The 17,577-nt window shown below is 38.7% G+C and overlaps 2 protein-coding genes across 5 annotated transcripts; one reads left to right on the forward strand and one right to left on the reverse strand.

Moving 5' to 3' along the window:
* The first annotated feature begins 1,603 nt into the window (after positions 1-1,603).
* On the forward strand, positions 1,604-11,107 carry LOC103517500 (ubiquitin thioesterase trabid). The gene is given in 10 exon segments (XM_026829579.1): positions 1,604-2,251; positions 2,579-2,668; positions 3,105-3,495; positions 3,943-4,117; positions 5,058-5,194; positions 7,393-7,593; positions 7,672-7,843; positions 8,849-8,994; positions 9,865-9,983; positions 10,929-11,107. Coding segments are annotated over 10 exon segments (1,803 nt in total). The 5' UTR covers positions 1,604-2,058.
* Positions 11,108-12,937: 1,830 nt separating this feature from the next.
* On the reverse strand, positions 12,938-17,454 carry LOC103517501 (glutamine-rich protein 1-like). Of its 4 annotated transcripts, none has more exons than XR_003393758.1 (3): positions 17,060-17,454; positions 15,849-16,098; positions 12,938-13,280 (listed from the first exon to the last, which is right to left on the reverse strand). XR_003393758.1 is itself a non-coding variant. In XM_017447477.2 (2 exons), the coding sequence occupies exons 1-2, from the start codon at positions 17,413-17,415 to the stop codon at positions 15,933-15,935; spliced, it is 522 nt and encodes a 173-aa protein (XP_017302966.1). In that variant the 5' UTR covers positions 17,416-17,454; the 3' UTR covers positions 15,783-15,932. The 4 variants fall into 4 exon arrangements, 2 of the variants coding, with proteins under 2 accessions (XP_017302966.1, XP_008480760.1); XR_003393757.1 differs by having other exon boundaries at positions 12,938-13,284; positions 15,839-16,098; XM_017447477.2 differs by lacking the exon at positions 12,938-13,280 and having other exon boundaries at positions 15,783-16,098.
* Positions 17,455-17,577: the final 123 nt, after the last annotated feature.

Below are 17,577 nucleotides of genomic sequence, written 5' to 3' on the forward strand. Positions count from 1 at the left end.
GGCCCTGAAAAGTTGAAGTGATTTTGTGTGAAGCTTTTTTGATAAGGTAAAAAGTTTGTTTCTGATATTTTAATTAGAAAATTGCGTATTCCAGTTTTCTAAAGTAGGTGTCATAACGAATTGGTTCCCAAGAGACGCCTAGATTGAAAAGTTCGCATCGAATTCTGAGCAGAATGCAACTCGAGTGGGGGGAATTCCCAGATTTAGCTCAAAGTTTCACGTTTTTAATTCCGTTTTATCATTAATTTTACTTCTCTCGAAAGGGTACGGTCTTTACATAATCCATATTTGATTCCTTACTCCTTGTTTGTCATCTTTGAACAAAAAGAAATCTCATTGTGAGTTCAAGGCAAATGGAAAAGTGGTAAGCAGTACAGAGTAGAAAACAAACCACAGAACTTCAATAACACTCTTGTTCTTAACCTACTTTCTATTTACTAATCATTGCTCTCTGTATGGAATTATGTTTAACAAGAGATGTCAATGAGTTTCCTTGGTTGTGTTCCTGAAAGCACTTTACAACTGTGCACTTCACATTTTACTAAATTTTTCATGTCAGAGCTTCTATTTTCAATGGTTACGTAATGTAGGGGTTTTTATCTGTAATATTCATCATAACTTTTGCAAATTGACTGTGAAACATCAAAACTTGAGTGTTAGATTAGAAAAGACCAAAGATGCCAGAGAGATAATGCATAAAATAAAAATTGGAAAAAAAAATGGAAAGTAAAAAAAAATATTTTATGATTATTCACTCAAATTCCAGATGAAATATTATGTTCTTGTGATTAAATCTAAACTCCAATCAGTTAGGTGCTTCCACCTTCCACCAGCTAGGTGCTTCCAAATTCCAACCATGTACCCATAGCTTGGAAATCCATATACTTTTTTTTTAAGCTTATGGGATATAGATCCCATTTTACGATATTACAATTATTAGAATACCAACCTAGCCTCTAGAATATTAAAACATAAAACATGAAAAGTGACTACCTATATTAAACATAAAAAAAGCCAGCCTAGTTAGCTAAGTTGGTAGTCCGTCTGCCTTGTAAGTGCTAGGCCGTGGGTTCAATTCCCACCCGGGGCAGATTTTATCCTCTTAAAAAAAAAAAAAAACATGAAAAAAAAATGATCTCACTTTCTTAGACGACACAATTAGATCAACCACTTCAAAATGTTAAAACAACAGATTATGTTCATACTTCAATGTATATTCTTTTACATCCTTGCCTATTGATTTTCTAAATTGTTTACCTTACCAAATGTTTAAACAGTGAGTAAAACTCAATTAGAATAATTTAACCACAAATTTAACAGAACAAGTAGATTTATCTGTCATTAATAGTTTAAAGTGAAATATTTCATTTTTGGTGTTCCTGTGATTTCCAAAGTTTTGCAAACTTTCTTACAATAAAATTAACTAATAAAGACATTGTACAAAATTGTACATAATATCACCAATTTCAAGTCTAATTGAAGTGTAAAAATCATAATTTAACATCCCTAAAAAAAGTGTAAACTATTATTTAATTTTAATTTTGGTTGTTTCTCTTTTTAAAGATTTATCTAGTCAGTGAATTTTGAATTTATTTTCGTGTAAACTATTATTTAATTTTAATTTTGGTTGTTTCTCTTTTTAAAGATTTATCTAGTCAGTGAATTTTGAATTTATTTTCCTTATTTTTTTTATTTTGCAATGTATTATAAAATGAACCTTTAATCTCCCGAACTAAAAATTGTACTTTCTCCCTTTTATATTTGTGCCTTCTTCAATGTTTATAAAACCAACTTGCTTCCTGTATAGATTCAATTTGAAAATCTGAGTAATAACTTAATAAACGGAACAGATATTCCATTATCTCTTTGGAAAAAGTTCCATCAGTAAATCGAGCTTAGTTTAAACATTAAAAATGAGGTAGCAAACATTACACACCATCTATACACAGATTTACATTTGTGTGTAGATTTCAGCAAACGTAACAAACCCACAGTACAAAACAGCATTTGTTGTTGTTGCATCAAGTCCTGCTGCAACAAAATCTTCCACTCGTCGGAATGAGTCAATCAAGTGAAGCCAAAAAGAAATGGAAATGCAGACTGTGTACATACGAGAATTTCCCATCGGCTATAAGATGTACCATGTGTCGGGAGGAAAGAGTTGGGACGAGCTTGAACAGTGATATTTATCAGTTGGCATACGCAGCTGGACCAAGTCTGTGCAGTGATGAATACAACCAGCAGTTAAGTGGTGAGTAAGAATTGTAACATGGAGATATAGCACAAGAAAAAAAAAACCTTGAATTCTTTGTGGTAAAGCCTCATTTGCAATCAATTGTCAACCTCAATGGTGCTTCGTCAATGAATTGGATTTTGAATCTGGAGGTTAATGGTTTCACCACTGGTGTCCTCGCAAGACTGAGTACACCCCGAACTCCAAACACAAAGTCTATGTTAGCTTTTCCTCCCTCTTCTTTCTTTGAAAATCTTCAGGGTTAATGTAACTTGTTGTATTGTAGAATCACATTAAATAGGTACCTATACCTAATTACCTACCTACTTTCATGTCTCATTTCAGATAAAAACAATAGAAATTCCACAACCACCACACCTCCACCATCAACTACCAAACACATAATATCCGCACCCCATGCAGACCTTACCACACCTATCGATGAATGCATTGGATTTTGAATCTGGAGGTTAATGGTTTCACCACTGGTGTCCTTACAAGACTGAGTACACCCCGAACTCCAAACACAAAGTCTATGTTATCTTCTTTCTTTGAAAATCTTCAGGGTTAATGTACCTTGTTGTATTGTAGAATCACATTAAATTTACCTAATTACCTACCTACTTTCATGTCTCATTTCAGATAAAAACAACAGAAATTCCACAACCACCACACCTCCACCATCAACTACCAAACACATAATATCCGCACCCCATGCAGACCTTACCACACCTATCGATGCCTCATCCCAAGCCTTAAACAATGAAGAATGAAGTCTATTGATCTATTCTCTAACCCAAGTTGTGTTAGGGAAACGTGATTTTTGGTCTCATTCCAAGCCAAAATAAACACTATTCTGTAACTAATTTCCCTATCGATGAGTCCGACATCACACTGTCTTCCAACCAAATATGCTCTAGCCGTAACAAATCACCTTCACTATCACCCCCGCGCAGAATCTTGCCTGTGTCACAATCCTCGGTCACCGCTTCAAACATCCACGAACATCTCAAGCCATTGAAGATTAGCGAGTCCCCTGCTCACCGATCACAGGGAAACATTTCACCGAGTCTGGAAGATCAGAGCCAGTGTCTCCCGAGGAAATGGTGTTGTGTACGGTGCACCTATGAGAATTGGCCCAAGGCAAGTCGCTGTGTCATGTGCAATGCATCACCACGGATATCACCTCTTACTGCATCTCCTGATTTGGAAAGGGAGAATGCTTCAGCCAAGTGTATCATAGATGATCGGAATGAGAGAAGGTAAGAGGCAAGATAGGTATCCCACTAGGCTTGTATTCCAAAGGTCCAAGGTTGATAACAGTTCTCCCAGTAGTAATGTGCTTCCTTGACATGCAGATGATCCTGGGTTCAATCCCCAGTGTTGGTTAAAAGAAAAAAAAACTTGTAGGTATCTGTATGAAAAATATTCCAACAAGTTCTCATCTTTTCTTTTTAGATTTTTGATAGAGGGAACAGTACCTACTTAACAACTGAGGTGTTAGTGTCTCAAAATCAAGGAAAGAAGAAGGATAGGAGAAAGTCAGCCTTTTTGAGAACAATCCTTACATCTTTTAAAATACCTACCTAATTGTTTTAATCTTTTAAATTAAAAAAAAAATAATAATAACAATAAAAAAAAAACAATATTTAATTTTTCAAATTGTTTTTCTCACTCCATAATACCATAATAAAATTGTCAATTTTCAGATCCAACCACAGGAATCGCTCGGAGGACCCCCATGTCCTGTACCAAACCAAAGCCTCCCCCTCCCCTCTGCTCAGTCAGAATAACTATGAGATAGAACGTCGTTTGCGCGCGCACCGCAAGCTACAACGCAATGCTGATTGGGCCTGGCTTAATGCTTGTTCCGGTATTGTACAGGTAAGGGTTTGTATACTGGAGGTCCTGGGTTTAATTCCTGGAGCAGTCAAATTTAGTCAGAATAACTGTGCGATAGAACGTCGTCTACGTGCACACGCAAGTTACAACGCAATGCTGATTGGGCCTGGCTTAATGCTTGTTCCGGTATTGTACAGGTAAGGTAACTAGTTTTTTTTTTAACACTGTTTAACTGTTGTCTTTAATGATGCGGGTTTTACCGTCCATTCGGCGATAAGTTACCCGCCTCCTTACACATGCTATTGTGTTGCTGACTTCTTTGGAAAATGACACAGTCTTAACGGCGGCGTACACAAAAAGCCCACTCTGGGGGCATGCTATTGTGTTGCTGACTTCTTTGGAAAATGACACAGTCTTAACGGCGGCGTACACAAAAAGCCCACTCTGGGGGTTAGGTGTTGGGGTAAACAGCCCTAAAAGTTGCATTAAGCTTATACGAATCTGGCCTAAACGACAAAAGCAGCATGAGCAAAATCAGAGCTAAGCTTTGAATCTTTCAAAAGTTAAGCAGCTTTTGAGACTGAAGGAGAGTGCACTCTGTTGTGAAAGGAAGAAAAATGTAGGTACCTACCTATTACTATTAATGAATTTATTTAATTTTGACATCCTTTGTAAATACTATTTTACTTAAGTTATATATAAAAATGGATACTTACGAGTCGGGATATATATCCCGACTCGTAAGTATCCATTTTTATATATAACTTAAGTAAAATAGTATTTACAAAGGATGTCAAAATTAAATAAATTCATTAATAGTAATAGGTAGGTACCTACATTTTTCTTCCTTTCACAACAGAGTGCACTCTCCTTCTATAACTTGAGCAAAATAGTAGGTACCTATTGGCAAACATAAATCACTTTGTCATACCTTTAAAAATACAGTGTGGTTAATAATGATGTTGTGTTTTCCTACATGCAGGGTGACTACGGTCCAGTACACGCTTACCTAGCAGCCGGTGGGGATCCAGCCAGACAGTTGACAGCACCAGAGGTAGCTCTGCTTAACAGAACCTCGGCTTTCGATGTGGGACACACCCTTGTGCATCTGGCTATCAGGTAATGTACGATTTTCAAACTTGAAATCACCTTTATATATTTATTTATCGTATGACGTTTATTTTACAGATATATTCCTATAAGTAGTAGTGTACTCTTAAGAAATGATAATAATGATGATGTTTATTGTTTTCTATAAAATAATCTCATTAAGTAATCATTTTGTTCCTTTTTATGTACAGTAAGTACTTTTCAGGAACTGTTATTGTTAGACAGGTATTTCGAAAATTTAAGCTCTTCCTTGTTTTCTCTTTTTTTCTTGAAAGAAGAAAAAGTAAATATTGATAATTAACCCAATTATCCCTCAATTTCCCCCCTGTAGGTGTGTACCTCCCGCTCCTCTGGGACCCGAGCTTCTGTTCCCGCTCTCCCCTCTCCCTCGGGTACACACGGGGACACTTCTCTGCCCTGGTCCCCATCCAGCCCTATGCGTCCCCATCCCTACACCGGGGGGGCGGGGCCCGGAACATTTCCCCCAATGAAAATTCGCGGCGGGGGTCCCCGGCCGTACAGGTGACGTTCCTGCCCCTCATGGATCACGAGAGGAAAATGTTGCCCATTCACTTCGTGACGCATAACGAGGTGAGTTAATCCGACTGGGTTAACCCTTAACCCGAGAGATTTAAAGGTTAATAAAAATAAAAATCAACTTTTTTTTTCATACAAAAACTTAAAATTAAAATGAAACTGGTTCTCCCTACTTTTTAATTTTAAAAACTTAAAATGAAAGTACAACCGGGTTAATAATTTAAAGCAGAAATCCAGCTGTTCAGAGAATGAACCTTATCTGTTTAGGATAAATTTCGCCCCGGGAGGGAATCGAACCCGCGACCTAGCGCTTATAGGCCGGGCGTGCTACCCTCGCGAAACAGATAAGGTTCGTTCTCGGAACGGCTAGTTTTTATTGTTTTTCTCTTGTCCTGTCTTCCCTCTTTGCTTTTGGGACAAAACAACCCTTACAGTTACAGTTCCCTCTATCAAAATTACATTTTTACTAATTTTTCACCGACTCATTTTGCTTTTTCAGATCGGGCGAGAAGAAAGTCTGCTCAAGCAATGGATGGATGTAGGAGTGACCGATACTGGACTGTTGGTTGTTCAACAGAGACTCACCAAACCTCCTCTACTTGTAGCTCAAACAGAAAGCCCACTCTGAGGGTTAGGTGTTGGGGTAAACAGCCCTAAAAGTTGCATTAAGCTTATACTAATCTGGCATAAACGACAAAAGAAGCATGAGCAAAATCAGAGCTAAGCTTTGAATCTTTCAATAAGCAGCTTTTGAGACTGAAGGAGAGTGCAGTCTGTTGTGAAAGAAAGAAAAATGTAGGTACCTATTACTATTAATGAATTTATTTAATTTTGACATCCTTTGTAAATACTATTTTACTCAAGTTATATATAAAAATGGAAACTGTTTCCCTTGAAAATGTCTATGAAATAGACGAAACTCCGAGTCGGGATATAAAAACCTACTCGTAAGTACCCATTTTTATATATGACTTGAGCAAAATAGTAGGTACCTATTGGTAAACATAAATCACTTTGTCAAACCTTTAAAAATACAGTGTGGTTAATAATGATGTTGTGTTTTCCTACATACAGGGTGACTACGGTCCAGTACACGCTTACCTAGCAGCCGGTGGGGATCCAGCTAGACAGTTGACAGCACCAGAGGTAGCTCTGCTCAACAGAACCTCGGCTTTCGATGTGGGACACACCCTTGTGCATCTGGCTATCAGGTAATGTACGATTTTCAAACTTGAAATCACCTTTAGGCGGCAAAATTCAAAAATCTAACTAGAATCACCTTTACACGGGAAAAATCCAAGATCTACATACCTCATCAACTGAGCAGTCCACTGAAGAGAGTTTTTGAAAGAGGGAACTTTACGTGCTAAGATCTATCCCGAAATCGAAGAGAGAAGGACAGGATAGGAGAAAACCAGCCGTTCGGAGAACCAACCTTACATGTTGAAGATAGAGTTCGTATTTGGTACAGAATAGCGAAAACAGAATTTGGCACAGGATTATTACACATCTATAATTCTGTTCAACGGTCAAAACATAGTATGTAAAAATATTTAAGACCTTAGTTTGGCTGTGGGGGGCAAAGGGATAAACATGGTATATTCTATTCTCTATTCTATTATAATCTGGATTTGATTACTCATATTATATTCCGGATTTGTTTCCATTAGGTTTCAAAGGGAAGACATCCTAGCATCGCTTCTATCCCAGATAGAAGGCTCTGGGTCGTCCGGCGTGAAGCGTGTCCCGTCCTACGTAGCTCCGGACTTGGCTGCGGATATTCGGCGTCACGTAGCGGCTAGCATCCGGCACATACTGTAGCTCGAGTTACAACAGAGACTCACCAAACCTCCTCTACTGGTAGCTCAAATGTTAGAGGAGTGGCTCAATCACTACAGACGTCTACAGTAAGTAGTAACCAATTCCTTTGCATTTATTGTGTAAACAAGAACAAAAACATCAATCTCTCGTTTAACATCGAAGTACTTTGTCTGTTTCTTTTCAGAAATCGAAAACCTACCCCCGTCTATTCAAGAGCAACTGTTCGATGAGCTTTTAGATAAGGAAGCGCAACAGCAGCTGGAGGCAGAACCCCATCCTGTTATTAATTGGTCTCATGAGGTACGTAAACCAGTTTAACATTCTTTTACATCCATGCCTCTACTAGGATATACCTTGTTTATCCTTAAGATGAGCTTTTAGATAAGGAGGCACAACAGCAGCTGGAGGCAGAACCCCATCCTGTTATTAATTGGTCTCATGAGGTAAGTAAACCAGTTTAACATTCTTTTACATCCATGCCTCTACTAGGATATACCTTGTTTATCCTTTTTTTCCTTTAAAGCAAAAAAAAAAAGGATAAACAAGGTATATCCTAGTAGAGAAGATGAGCTTTTAGATACGGAGGCACAACAGCAGCTAGAGGCAGAACCCCATCCTGTTATTAATTGGTCTCATGAGGTACGTAAACCAGTTTAACATTCTTTTACATCCATGCCTCTACTAGGATATACCTTGTTTATCCTTTTTTTCCTTTAAAGCAAAAAAAAAAAAGGATAAACAAGGTATATCCTAGTAGAGAAGATGAGCTTTTAGATACGGAGGCACAACAGCAGCTAGAGGCAGAACCCCATCCTGTTATTAATTGGTCTCATGAGGTACGTAAACCAGTATTTAATTATGTGACTTTTTTTCAGTCATCATACGAAATTTTTCTGCGGACTAGTGTTGACGTAATGGCGCCACCACACCCCCGCCAGTTCAAACTACATAGTCCAAAGAAAAATTTCATATGATGACTGAAAAAAAGTCAAGCAAATACGGCTTAACCCATTTAAAAAATCTAATCAAATTGTGAATTTATTTGTCTTAAAGCAGAGCCTTTTTCGCTGTGTCACAATTATCAGAGCATTACAGTGCCTTTTGACTGTGTCACAATTATCAGAGCATTACAGTGCCTCCTTTGCAATTAAATTCCAACTGTCAATAACCTTTTTACACTGGTAATGCCATTTATTCTGTACGAAATACATATGACCTTGTTTAGACTGCGGGAGTAAAGGGACTTTTCAGTCTCATTTCGGCAGGATAAACAAGGTATATTCTATTCTATCATTTTGTTTTCAGGTGACAGCACATCTGTACGCCCTATGGAATAGATCGGCCGGCGATTGCCTTTTAGATTCTCTCATGCAAGCGACGTGGGGAGTGTTTGATAGGGAGAATGTATTGCGACGGGCCCTAGCCGACTCCTTAGCACAGGCCTCTCATTTGTAAGTAACTAGCATAGATTGTAAAATAAACCTTGTTTATCCCTGTCAAATAGGACAGTCAGTTCCCTATACCGCAGTCTAAACAAGAGGGGATTTGGTCTGAATCTAATGAGTAATAAATCCATTGAACCATTTGGAATTCAATTTGGAAAAGAATGTGTCTTGAAAATCCACATCCGGAGGTGCTGGGTTTGAATCCCGGCCAGGGCGAAAATTTTGTAACCAAACTTTTCGGTTCTTAAATAGGCATGGATGAAAAAGGATGTGGCTCTAAGAAATGCGAAAGCGGTGCCGAGGTACAATATTGGAAAAAAAAGGTAATAAAAATCATCCCAGGTATGTTTTTATCGCCCTATTTTACTGGAATTTGTTCTTTATTGCGTTCAGTCCTATGCGAGCAGTATAACTAAGCACTACTACTACTACTACTACTACTACTACTACTACTACTACTACTACTACTACTACTACTACTACTATTTATTCCGACAGGTTTTACCCCCGTTGGAAAGAGTATGAAGATATGCACGCCTCTCTGTTACACTTCTCTCTGGATGAATCTCAATGGGAAGAAGATTGGGCCTCTCTTGTGTCTCTAGCCTCACAACCAGCAAACCATTCAGAATTCAATTTGGAAAAGAATGTGTCTTGAAAATCCACATCCGGAGGTGCTGGGTTTGAATCCCGGCCAGGGCGAAAATTTTGTAACCAAACTTTTCGGTTCTTAAATAGGCATGGATGTAAAAGGATGTGGCTCTAAGAAATGCGAAAGCGGTGCCGAGGTACAATATTGAAAAAAAGGTAATAAAAATCATCCCAGGTATGTTTTTATCGCCCTATTTTATTGGAATTTGTTCTTTATTCCGACAGGTTTTATCCCCGTTGGAAAGAGTATGAAGACATGCACGCCTCTCTGTTACACTTCTCTCTGGATGAATCTCAATGGGAAGAAGATTGGGCCTCTCTTGTGTCTCTAGCCTCACAACCAGGTAATTTTCAGATCACACCCATTTTTGGGATTATTTTCTAAGAGATTTTGAAGAGGTAATAACGGAGGTCTTATCATCCCGAAAACGAATAAAGAAGGACAGGATAGGAGAAAGTCAGCCGTTCCGAAAACGAACCTTATCTGTTTAGTTCAAGTCAGTACAATGGATAACAAGCTGGGCCCGTCCCTCCGGGAATTTTTAGCCCGTAGTTTATTCGATCGTGATTAGAGAAAATCAGTACCTATGTACCTACCTAATTTGTTTAATATTCAGTTTTATTATTCTTGTTTGATTTTTCGATTTTACTTTAATGTAAGTATACCTACCTAATTTGTTTAATATTCAGTTTATTATTATTCTTGATTTGATTTTTTGATTTTACTTTCATGTAATGACCCAATATAATGTTTAAGTCACTCATCCATTTATTGGCCTTGCTCGACGTAGCTTAACATAGGTGACGCTAAAACCGGTCTTAAATGATCGACTGAAGTGTTATCTAAAACTTTCTCGTTTTGAGTTCATAGGTCGTCGCGACAAATTTCAAGATCAGAGCTCAATTGTGTGAGAAAATGTGAAAAAAAAATCCCACAATTACTCAATTAACTTTAAGTCACCCATCCATTTATTGGCCTTGCTCGGCGTAGCTTAACATAGATAACGCTAAAACCGGTCTTAAATGATCGACTGAAGTGTTATCTAAAACTTACTCGCTTTGAGTTCATAGGTCGTCGCGACAAATTTCAAGATCAGAGCTCAATTGTGTGAGAAAATGTGACAGGAAGGGCCCCCTTTTACTTTTTTTTTTTTTTTTTTTTAGTGTTTCACCGCCGTTTTTATTTCGTAGCAAAGAAACAACTGCTACATTAGACGCGTGTGGTCTGTGTCGTAGCATGTATCGTTTTTCTCTAAAGTAATGTATTCTTTTCCTTTACTCTTTTTCAGGAGCTGCATTAGAACAACTACATGTGTTCGCGTTGGCACATATACTGCGACGTCCCATCATAGTGTATGGAGTTAAATATGTTAAGAGTTTCCGAGGTGAAGACATAGGCTATGCACGGTTTGAAGGTAAGTTCACCTTTCGAAGGGTAAATACCAGTTTCGAGTGGAAAACCATTTGATTCAGAGCAGCCAGTATTTATAAAACTCTGTGTGGTAAGATCGGGCAAAATCTGAAATTTCCCTTGCTAAAGAAACAGGCAAAGTTTGAGTGCGAAAGGTATCCACTCGTAAAATTTTTGTAGCCAAAACCAAATGTCAGCTTAGCAATCACCCCAGAGGCTGACGAAAAACGCCGACCCCTTTTGAACACGGGAAAAGGCGAGGAAAATAATGATTAAAAAAAAAAAAAAAAAAATGCTTTTTTTTTTATCATAAAAAATAATATAACTGTTATCAGGAAAGTGCAAAATCCCTTTGTCCAAACATACCCCCCTCTATGTTTCATAGTTTATCATGTATTTTATAGAGAAAGAAGTATGCAATTTAACCAAATAATTTCGTAGACTTGTGTAGCCTATGGGGCTGCATTAGGAATTTAGAACAGTCGTATCTTGTTTTTTAATGTAATTCAACTTGAGGTAAATTTAGGGGATTGCTTTCAATTTTTTGATCCTAAAAAGAAAGATTTTTTGATCCGAAAAAACCGTGTAAGTAGGGTAGGTGGCTAAAAAATGGACAGATATGTACATTCAAACACTGCCTACATCCCAGTACTTCTTATTTCATTACCTGTCATTTTGTATAGGTTTGATATACCCTGTATTAGGTCTTGGAAGGAAAGTAATAAAGCTCCTCCGAGACTGAATCTCGGATGGTCGTGGGTTCAAATCCCAGCAGTCAGATTTTTAAGCTTAGTACTTGGAAAAAAAGAACGAGCCAATTGACTTTTGTTTTCACCTATCGGCAAAAGATTTTTTTTTTTTTTTTTTTTTTTTTTTTTTTTTTAAAAGGGGCACGACTTCGAATGTCATCAGCCCCTTTTGTTCTTTATTAAACCAAAGAGTACAACAAGAATAAAAGGAATTTTAATTGTGTTATGCATAAGTGCTTGTCACAAATGTCGTTCAAAGAGTACAACAAGAATAAAGGGAATTTTAATTGTGTTATTCATAAATGCTTGTCACAAATGTCGTTCCCCGCCTGATATACTACGCTAAATTTTATGACATGACTTGGACTCGAACCACCAACCTCGAGATTCAAAGTTCACCGAGCTAACCACTGCACCACTGAGGTTGGTATACAACAAGAAAAGTAATCGGCTAAAGAGGCAGACATTACAACGACAAAAAAAAAAAATGTGATTTCCTAAAATTATGAAGAGGCCTAGCTTCACCAAACAAACCAAATGATGTTGATTTGATGGAAAAGTGTAAATACGAGAAGAATAATAATCGGCTAAAGAGGCAGACATTACAACGACGACAAAAAAAAAAATGTGATTTCCTAAAATTATGAAGAGGCCTAGCTTCACCAAACAAACCAAATGATGTTGATTTGATGGAAAAGTGTAAATTAGAGGTATAAATTAATTAATTAATTAAAAATTTTAGATAGTTCGTTTTTGTTTCCAAATTTTCCTGGATTGTTTTTGTCAGAACAATAAATATGATTATTTTATCACTTAGACCTGTTTTTTTTTTTTTTTTTTTTTTTTTTTTTTTTTATATTTTTTGGGATGGGTGACCATCTGCACAATCGCGTACTGCTGGATTTTCCCGGCCCCACTCAGACTGGGTGAGTTTAAAGTGAGTAGGTGGATAGCTTATCGCCGAATGGAGTAAAATTTTCGTCACTAAAGACCTTAGGCTAAAAACAGAAAGGAACAAAGAGCATAGAGCTTTTTAGCCCGTCCTTCCTTTATTACAATTTTCGCGGGACAAATACCTACCAAGCTATTTTTCAGAGAATGATGAAAATAATGGGAAAATCGAAAAAGAATACAATAATAACAGGTTAATATATTAATAATGAATCGCCTTATATTTTTCAATAGGTACCTAAGTTTAAGTTTTAAATAAACAAGGTTACAATAATGATATAATACAGAATACTAAATACAAGTGATAGATTAAGATTGAAGAGGTGAAATAATACTCTTCCCCCTAGATCACTGAAGTTAAGCAACGTTGCGTTTGGTTGGTATTGGGATGGGTGACCATATGGGCAATCGCGTAGGTACTGCTGGATTTTCCCGGCCCCACTCAGGCTGGGTGAGTTTAAAGTGAGTAGGTGGATAGCTTATCGCGCCAGCCTAGTTAGCTTAGTTGGTAGTGAGTCTGCCTCGTAAGCGCTAGGCCGCGGGTTCGATTCCCGCTTATCCTGATGGGATAATGTTCGTTCTCGGAACGGCTGGCTTTCTCCTATCCTGTCTTCCTTCTCTCTTCGATTTCGGTCTAGCAGTCACAGTTCCCTCTGTCAAACCTCTTTAAAAAAAAACTTGATATTTGCATTCGCTTAAAAAAGTACAGTTACGGAACGGCTGGCTTTCTCCTATCCTGTCTTCCTTCTCTCTTCGATTTCGGGACGATAAGACCATAGCAGTTACAGTTCCCCCTGGCTTTCTCCTATCCTGTCTTCCTTCTCTCTTCGATTTCGGGACGATAAGACCATAGCAGTTACAGTTCCCTCTGTGTTCCTATCCTGTCTTCCTTCTCTCTTCGATTTCGGGACGATAAGACCATAGCAGTTACAGTTCCCTCTGTCGGCAGGCTTTCTCCTATCCTGTCTTCCTTCTCTCTTCGATTTCGGGACGATAATCGCTTTCTCCTATCCTGTCTTCCTTCTCTCTTCGATTTCGGGACGATAAGACCATAGCAGTTACAGTTCCCTCTGTCAACTTTCTTCCATCCTGTCTTCCTTCTCTCTTCGATTTCGGGACGATAAGACCATAGCAGTTACAGTTCCCTCTGTCAACCAAAAAAAAAAAAAAAATAGCTTATCGCCGAACGGAGAGTAAAATTTTCGTCACTCAAGACCTTAGGCTAAAAACAGAAAGGAACAAAGAGCATAGAGCTTTTTAGCCCATCCTCCCTTTATTACTACGATAGTAATAACAAAAAGTATAGTGGACGGGCTATTGTATTCGCTTCGGTGTCTGTCTGACTGTTCCCATAGAAGGACTTATCCAAACCTGGTCGACCTATACAGTGCATTCATAAAGTCCCCCCCCCCCCCCTTAATTTTAGAACCGATGAATTTAGAAACCTGAAATTTTGTATACGAGCCTATATTTACCTCTAGTTTCTTGTAGGCTATGTAAAAATTCAGGGACTTTTTCAGCGTCGGCCCCAGGGGGGCCAACTTGAAAATCTTAAATGAGAACCCCCTGTTTGTGATACATCATATCAAAGGTCTTAAAGAACGTAGTACTTTGGTACAAGTTTGAGCTCGATCCGATAACCAGGGCCGGAGTTATGGCCTATTCAAATTTTCATATTTCCATGTTCTTCTGCCAATAGGGGAAGCAACAAAAAATGTTGTTGTTGTTGTAGCGGCTTTAGCTTTCGCCGAATGGCGATAGCAGAATAAAGAAAAGATGTCTTTTTGTATCTGCTATACACCGGGGTGATGGTCTCTAAGCGGCTTTAGCTTTCGCCGAATGGCGATAGCAGAATAAAGAAAAGATGTCTTTTTGTATCTGCTATACACCGGGATGATGGTCTCTAGCTCTAGCCATGTTAATTTGGCTGGCTCGTCCTGAACCGCAGTCAACCATCGTCAGGACTTGTGCTTGGTCTTTAAAAGCAGAGAGAACCCTTTGAAGAACTGCCAGCTTGCTAGGCTGGTTAGGGTTAGCTGTTCTCCTCCAACTTGTGCTTGGTCTTTAAAAGCAGAGAGAACCCTTTGAAGAACTGCCAGCTTGCTAGGCTGGTTAGGGTTAGCTGTTCTCCTCCCTGTTTATAGTCCCACAGCCAGACGCTAGTCTTCTCTCTGTTTAACGTCCCCTAGCCAGACATACTACAGTAAGTAGCATCCCCTCTCTATCAATCAATAAAGGGCTCCTAATAGAACGAGAAGACATACTAAACGGATAAATTGTTCTAGGTCTACAGTAAGTAGCATCCCCTCTCTATCAATCAATAAAGGGCTCCTAATAGAACGAGAAGACATACTAAACGGATAAATTGTTCTAGGAACGGCTGGCTTTCTCCCATCTTGTCCTCCTCTCTTATTTCGACCTCCGTTGTTACAGTTCCCTCTAACAAACCTCTAGAAAAAAAACCAGCATTCATTACAGTGACGTCAAACACACAAGTTTCTAGTTATTCTTACTCCTAATAGTCTTAATGCATCAAGGATCCCAAATATCACATTGGAAAATTTTCTGTCTGTCTTTTAGGCCAGCCACTCACTATCAGGTAGACCTGATCAGGTCTACCTGATAGTGATCTCTAACAAACCTCTAGAAAAAAAACTAGCATTCATTACAGTGACGTCAAACACACAAATTTTTAGTTATTCTTACTCCTAATAGTCTTAATGCATCAAGGATTCCAAATATCACATTGGAAAATTTTCTGTCTGTCTTTTAGGCCAGCCACTCACTATCAGGTAGACCTGATCAGGTCTACCTGATAGTGAGTTGCCAGCCTTACGCTGATAGCCCTGTTTTTGTTCTTTTGCATGCGTTTTCTCGTGAAATTGCTCGACCGGTTTTATTTATTATTATTATTATTATTTGTGATTATTTTTAAATGGCAATCTCCCTCTATTCCAGACAAATGTCGACGGCCCCGTTCTCTCGTCCAATCAGAGTGCAGGATTTCTCCAGTTTATCCCATCAGGATGAAATCCACCCCGGGCGGGAATCGAACCCGCGGCCTAGCGCTTACAAGGCAGACGCACTACTAATTAAGCTAACTAGGCTGACAAAGCCAGTGTTTTGTTCACAAATAGGGACGTAAGTTTATTTGGTTACATGAACACTACTTACACTGTGTTTTACATTATAGATACAATCTCCTTGACCATTTTGATCCGGTTCAGGGTTCTAGATACACTATTCGTGTCTAGTTTGGTGTTTGAGAACCAAATGGGGGATTCTGGTACACAAGAGTGCTCCGGAGCCAGGTAGAGTAAGTCGTAACTATTCTTCACAGTATCCGGACTGAAAATAGAGAGGAAAACAGCAGTTTGAGAAAAACCAAAAAATAGGGGTGGTCCCGAATTTATTGCTCTCCAGTGTATGAGAAATTTGTGAAAAAAAAATACACCTTTTTTAGGCGCGTTTCGCACTGAGGTAACACGTCGCAAGTAGCAAGTCGCAAGATGCTACTGCTTACGTCCTGAATCTTGTTCAAAGAAACATGAACTTTCACATTGGAGTAACAACAGCACAAGAAATTGATTCAAAAAATAATTTCTCCCACAAACATGACAAGTAGCAACTAACAAAACTCCAGACTGCTGGTGTTGAAGTAACACTGTTACTTGTTTCCAGGGTTCAAGTAGCAACATGTATCCTCAGTGTTTTGTTCACAAATAAGGACGTAAGTTTATTTGGTTACATGAACACTACTTACACTGTGTTTTACATTATAGATACAATCTCCTTGACCATTTTGATCCGGTTCAGGGTTCTAGATACACTATTCGTGTCTAGTTTGGTGTTGGAGAACCAAATGGGGGATTCTGGTACACAAGAGTGCTCCGGAGCCAGGTAGAGTAAGTCGTAACTATTCTTCACTGTATCCGGACTGAAAATAGAGGGGAAAACAGCAGTTTGAGAAAAACCAAAAAATAGGGGTGGTCCCGAATTTATTGCTCTCCAGTGTATGAGAAATTTGTGAAAAAAAAAATACACCTTTTTTAATGAGCTTTCCCTGTAATCAGAGAGAGCTTAAATTTCCAACTAATGAGAAGAGACCCTGTTCAAAGTAAGGATATGGGTTCAAAGTAAGGATAACTTTTAAGTAGAGATTATGTGACTATGATTTGATCACATAAGGTAGGGATCTATTCCATAAACGTACTTTTTATTTTGCACTTCCCAGATTCAAAATTTGGTATGCTTGTGTTAAGTACAACTCGCAGGTCACTTAGGTTAAGCTACCAGCACACCTACTCACCACTTGGACATATAGAACTCGTACAGCTTCACAGGACACCGCAGGGGGTGATTGACATCCTCCTCCAACTCTATCTTGGTCAGCTTCATGCTGTCATCCATGATCAGCATTCGCAGAATCTTCGGGCCCTTCTTCAGACCAAACTTCCAGTTGATGGTCAGCCTCTGGAAGCTCAGCTTTTCGTGTTCGCCCAGCGAGAAGCGAAGGAAATACTTGGTGTTGAAATACATCAGTGTGTTGATCAGCGTGTGAGGAGAATAGGCACCGAGCTGTTTCGACTCCCAGAGGTATTCTTCTTCCACCCGAGTTACTATGACATCTGTGAATAAATATAATACTTTTGCTAATATGTTCATCAGAATAAATGCGGCCTCTGGCAAAGCCACTGTATGCGATTTTGGTAGTAGGGCAGAACAGAGAGTTGACTCAATTCACAATAATTGATACCTACATACTTACTATTCTTGAGGGGAGTAACTGCGGCCTTCGGACGATAGATCGGAAGAGCGGTTCAGCAG

This window comes from Diaphorina citri, unplaced genomic scaffold (assembly GCF_000475195.1).
Source record: "Diaphorina citri unplaced genomic scaffold, Diaci psyllid genome assembly version 1.1 scaffold1868, whole genome shotgun sequence".
Classification (NCBI taxonomy): Eukaryota; Metazoa; Arthropoda; class Insecta; order Hemiptera; family Psyllidae; genus Diaphorina; species Diaphorina citri.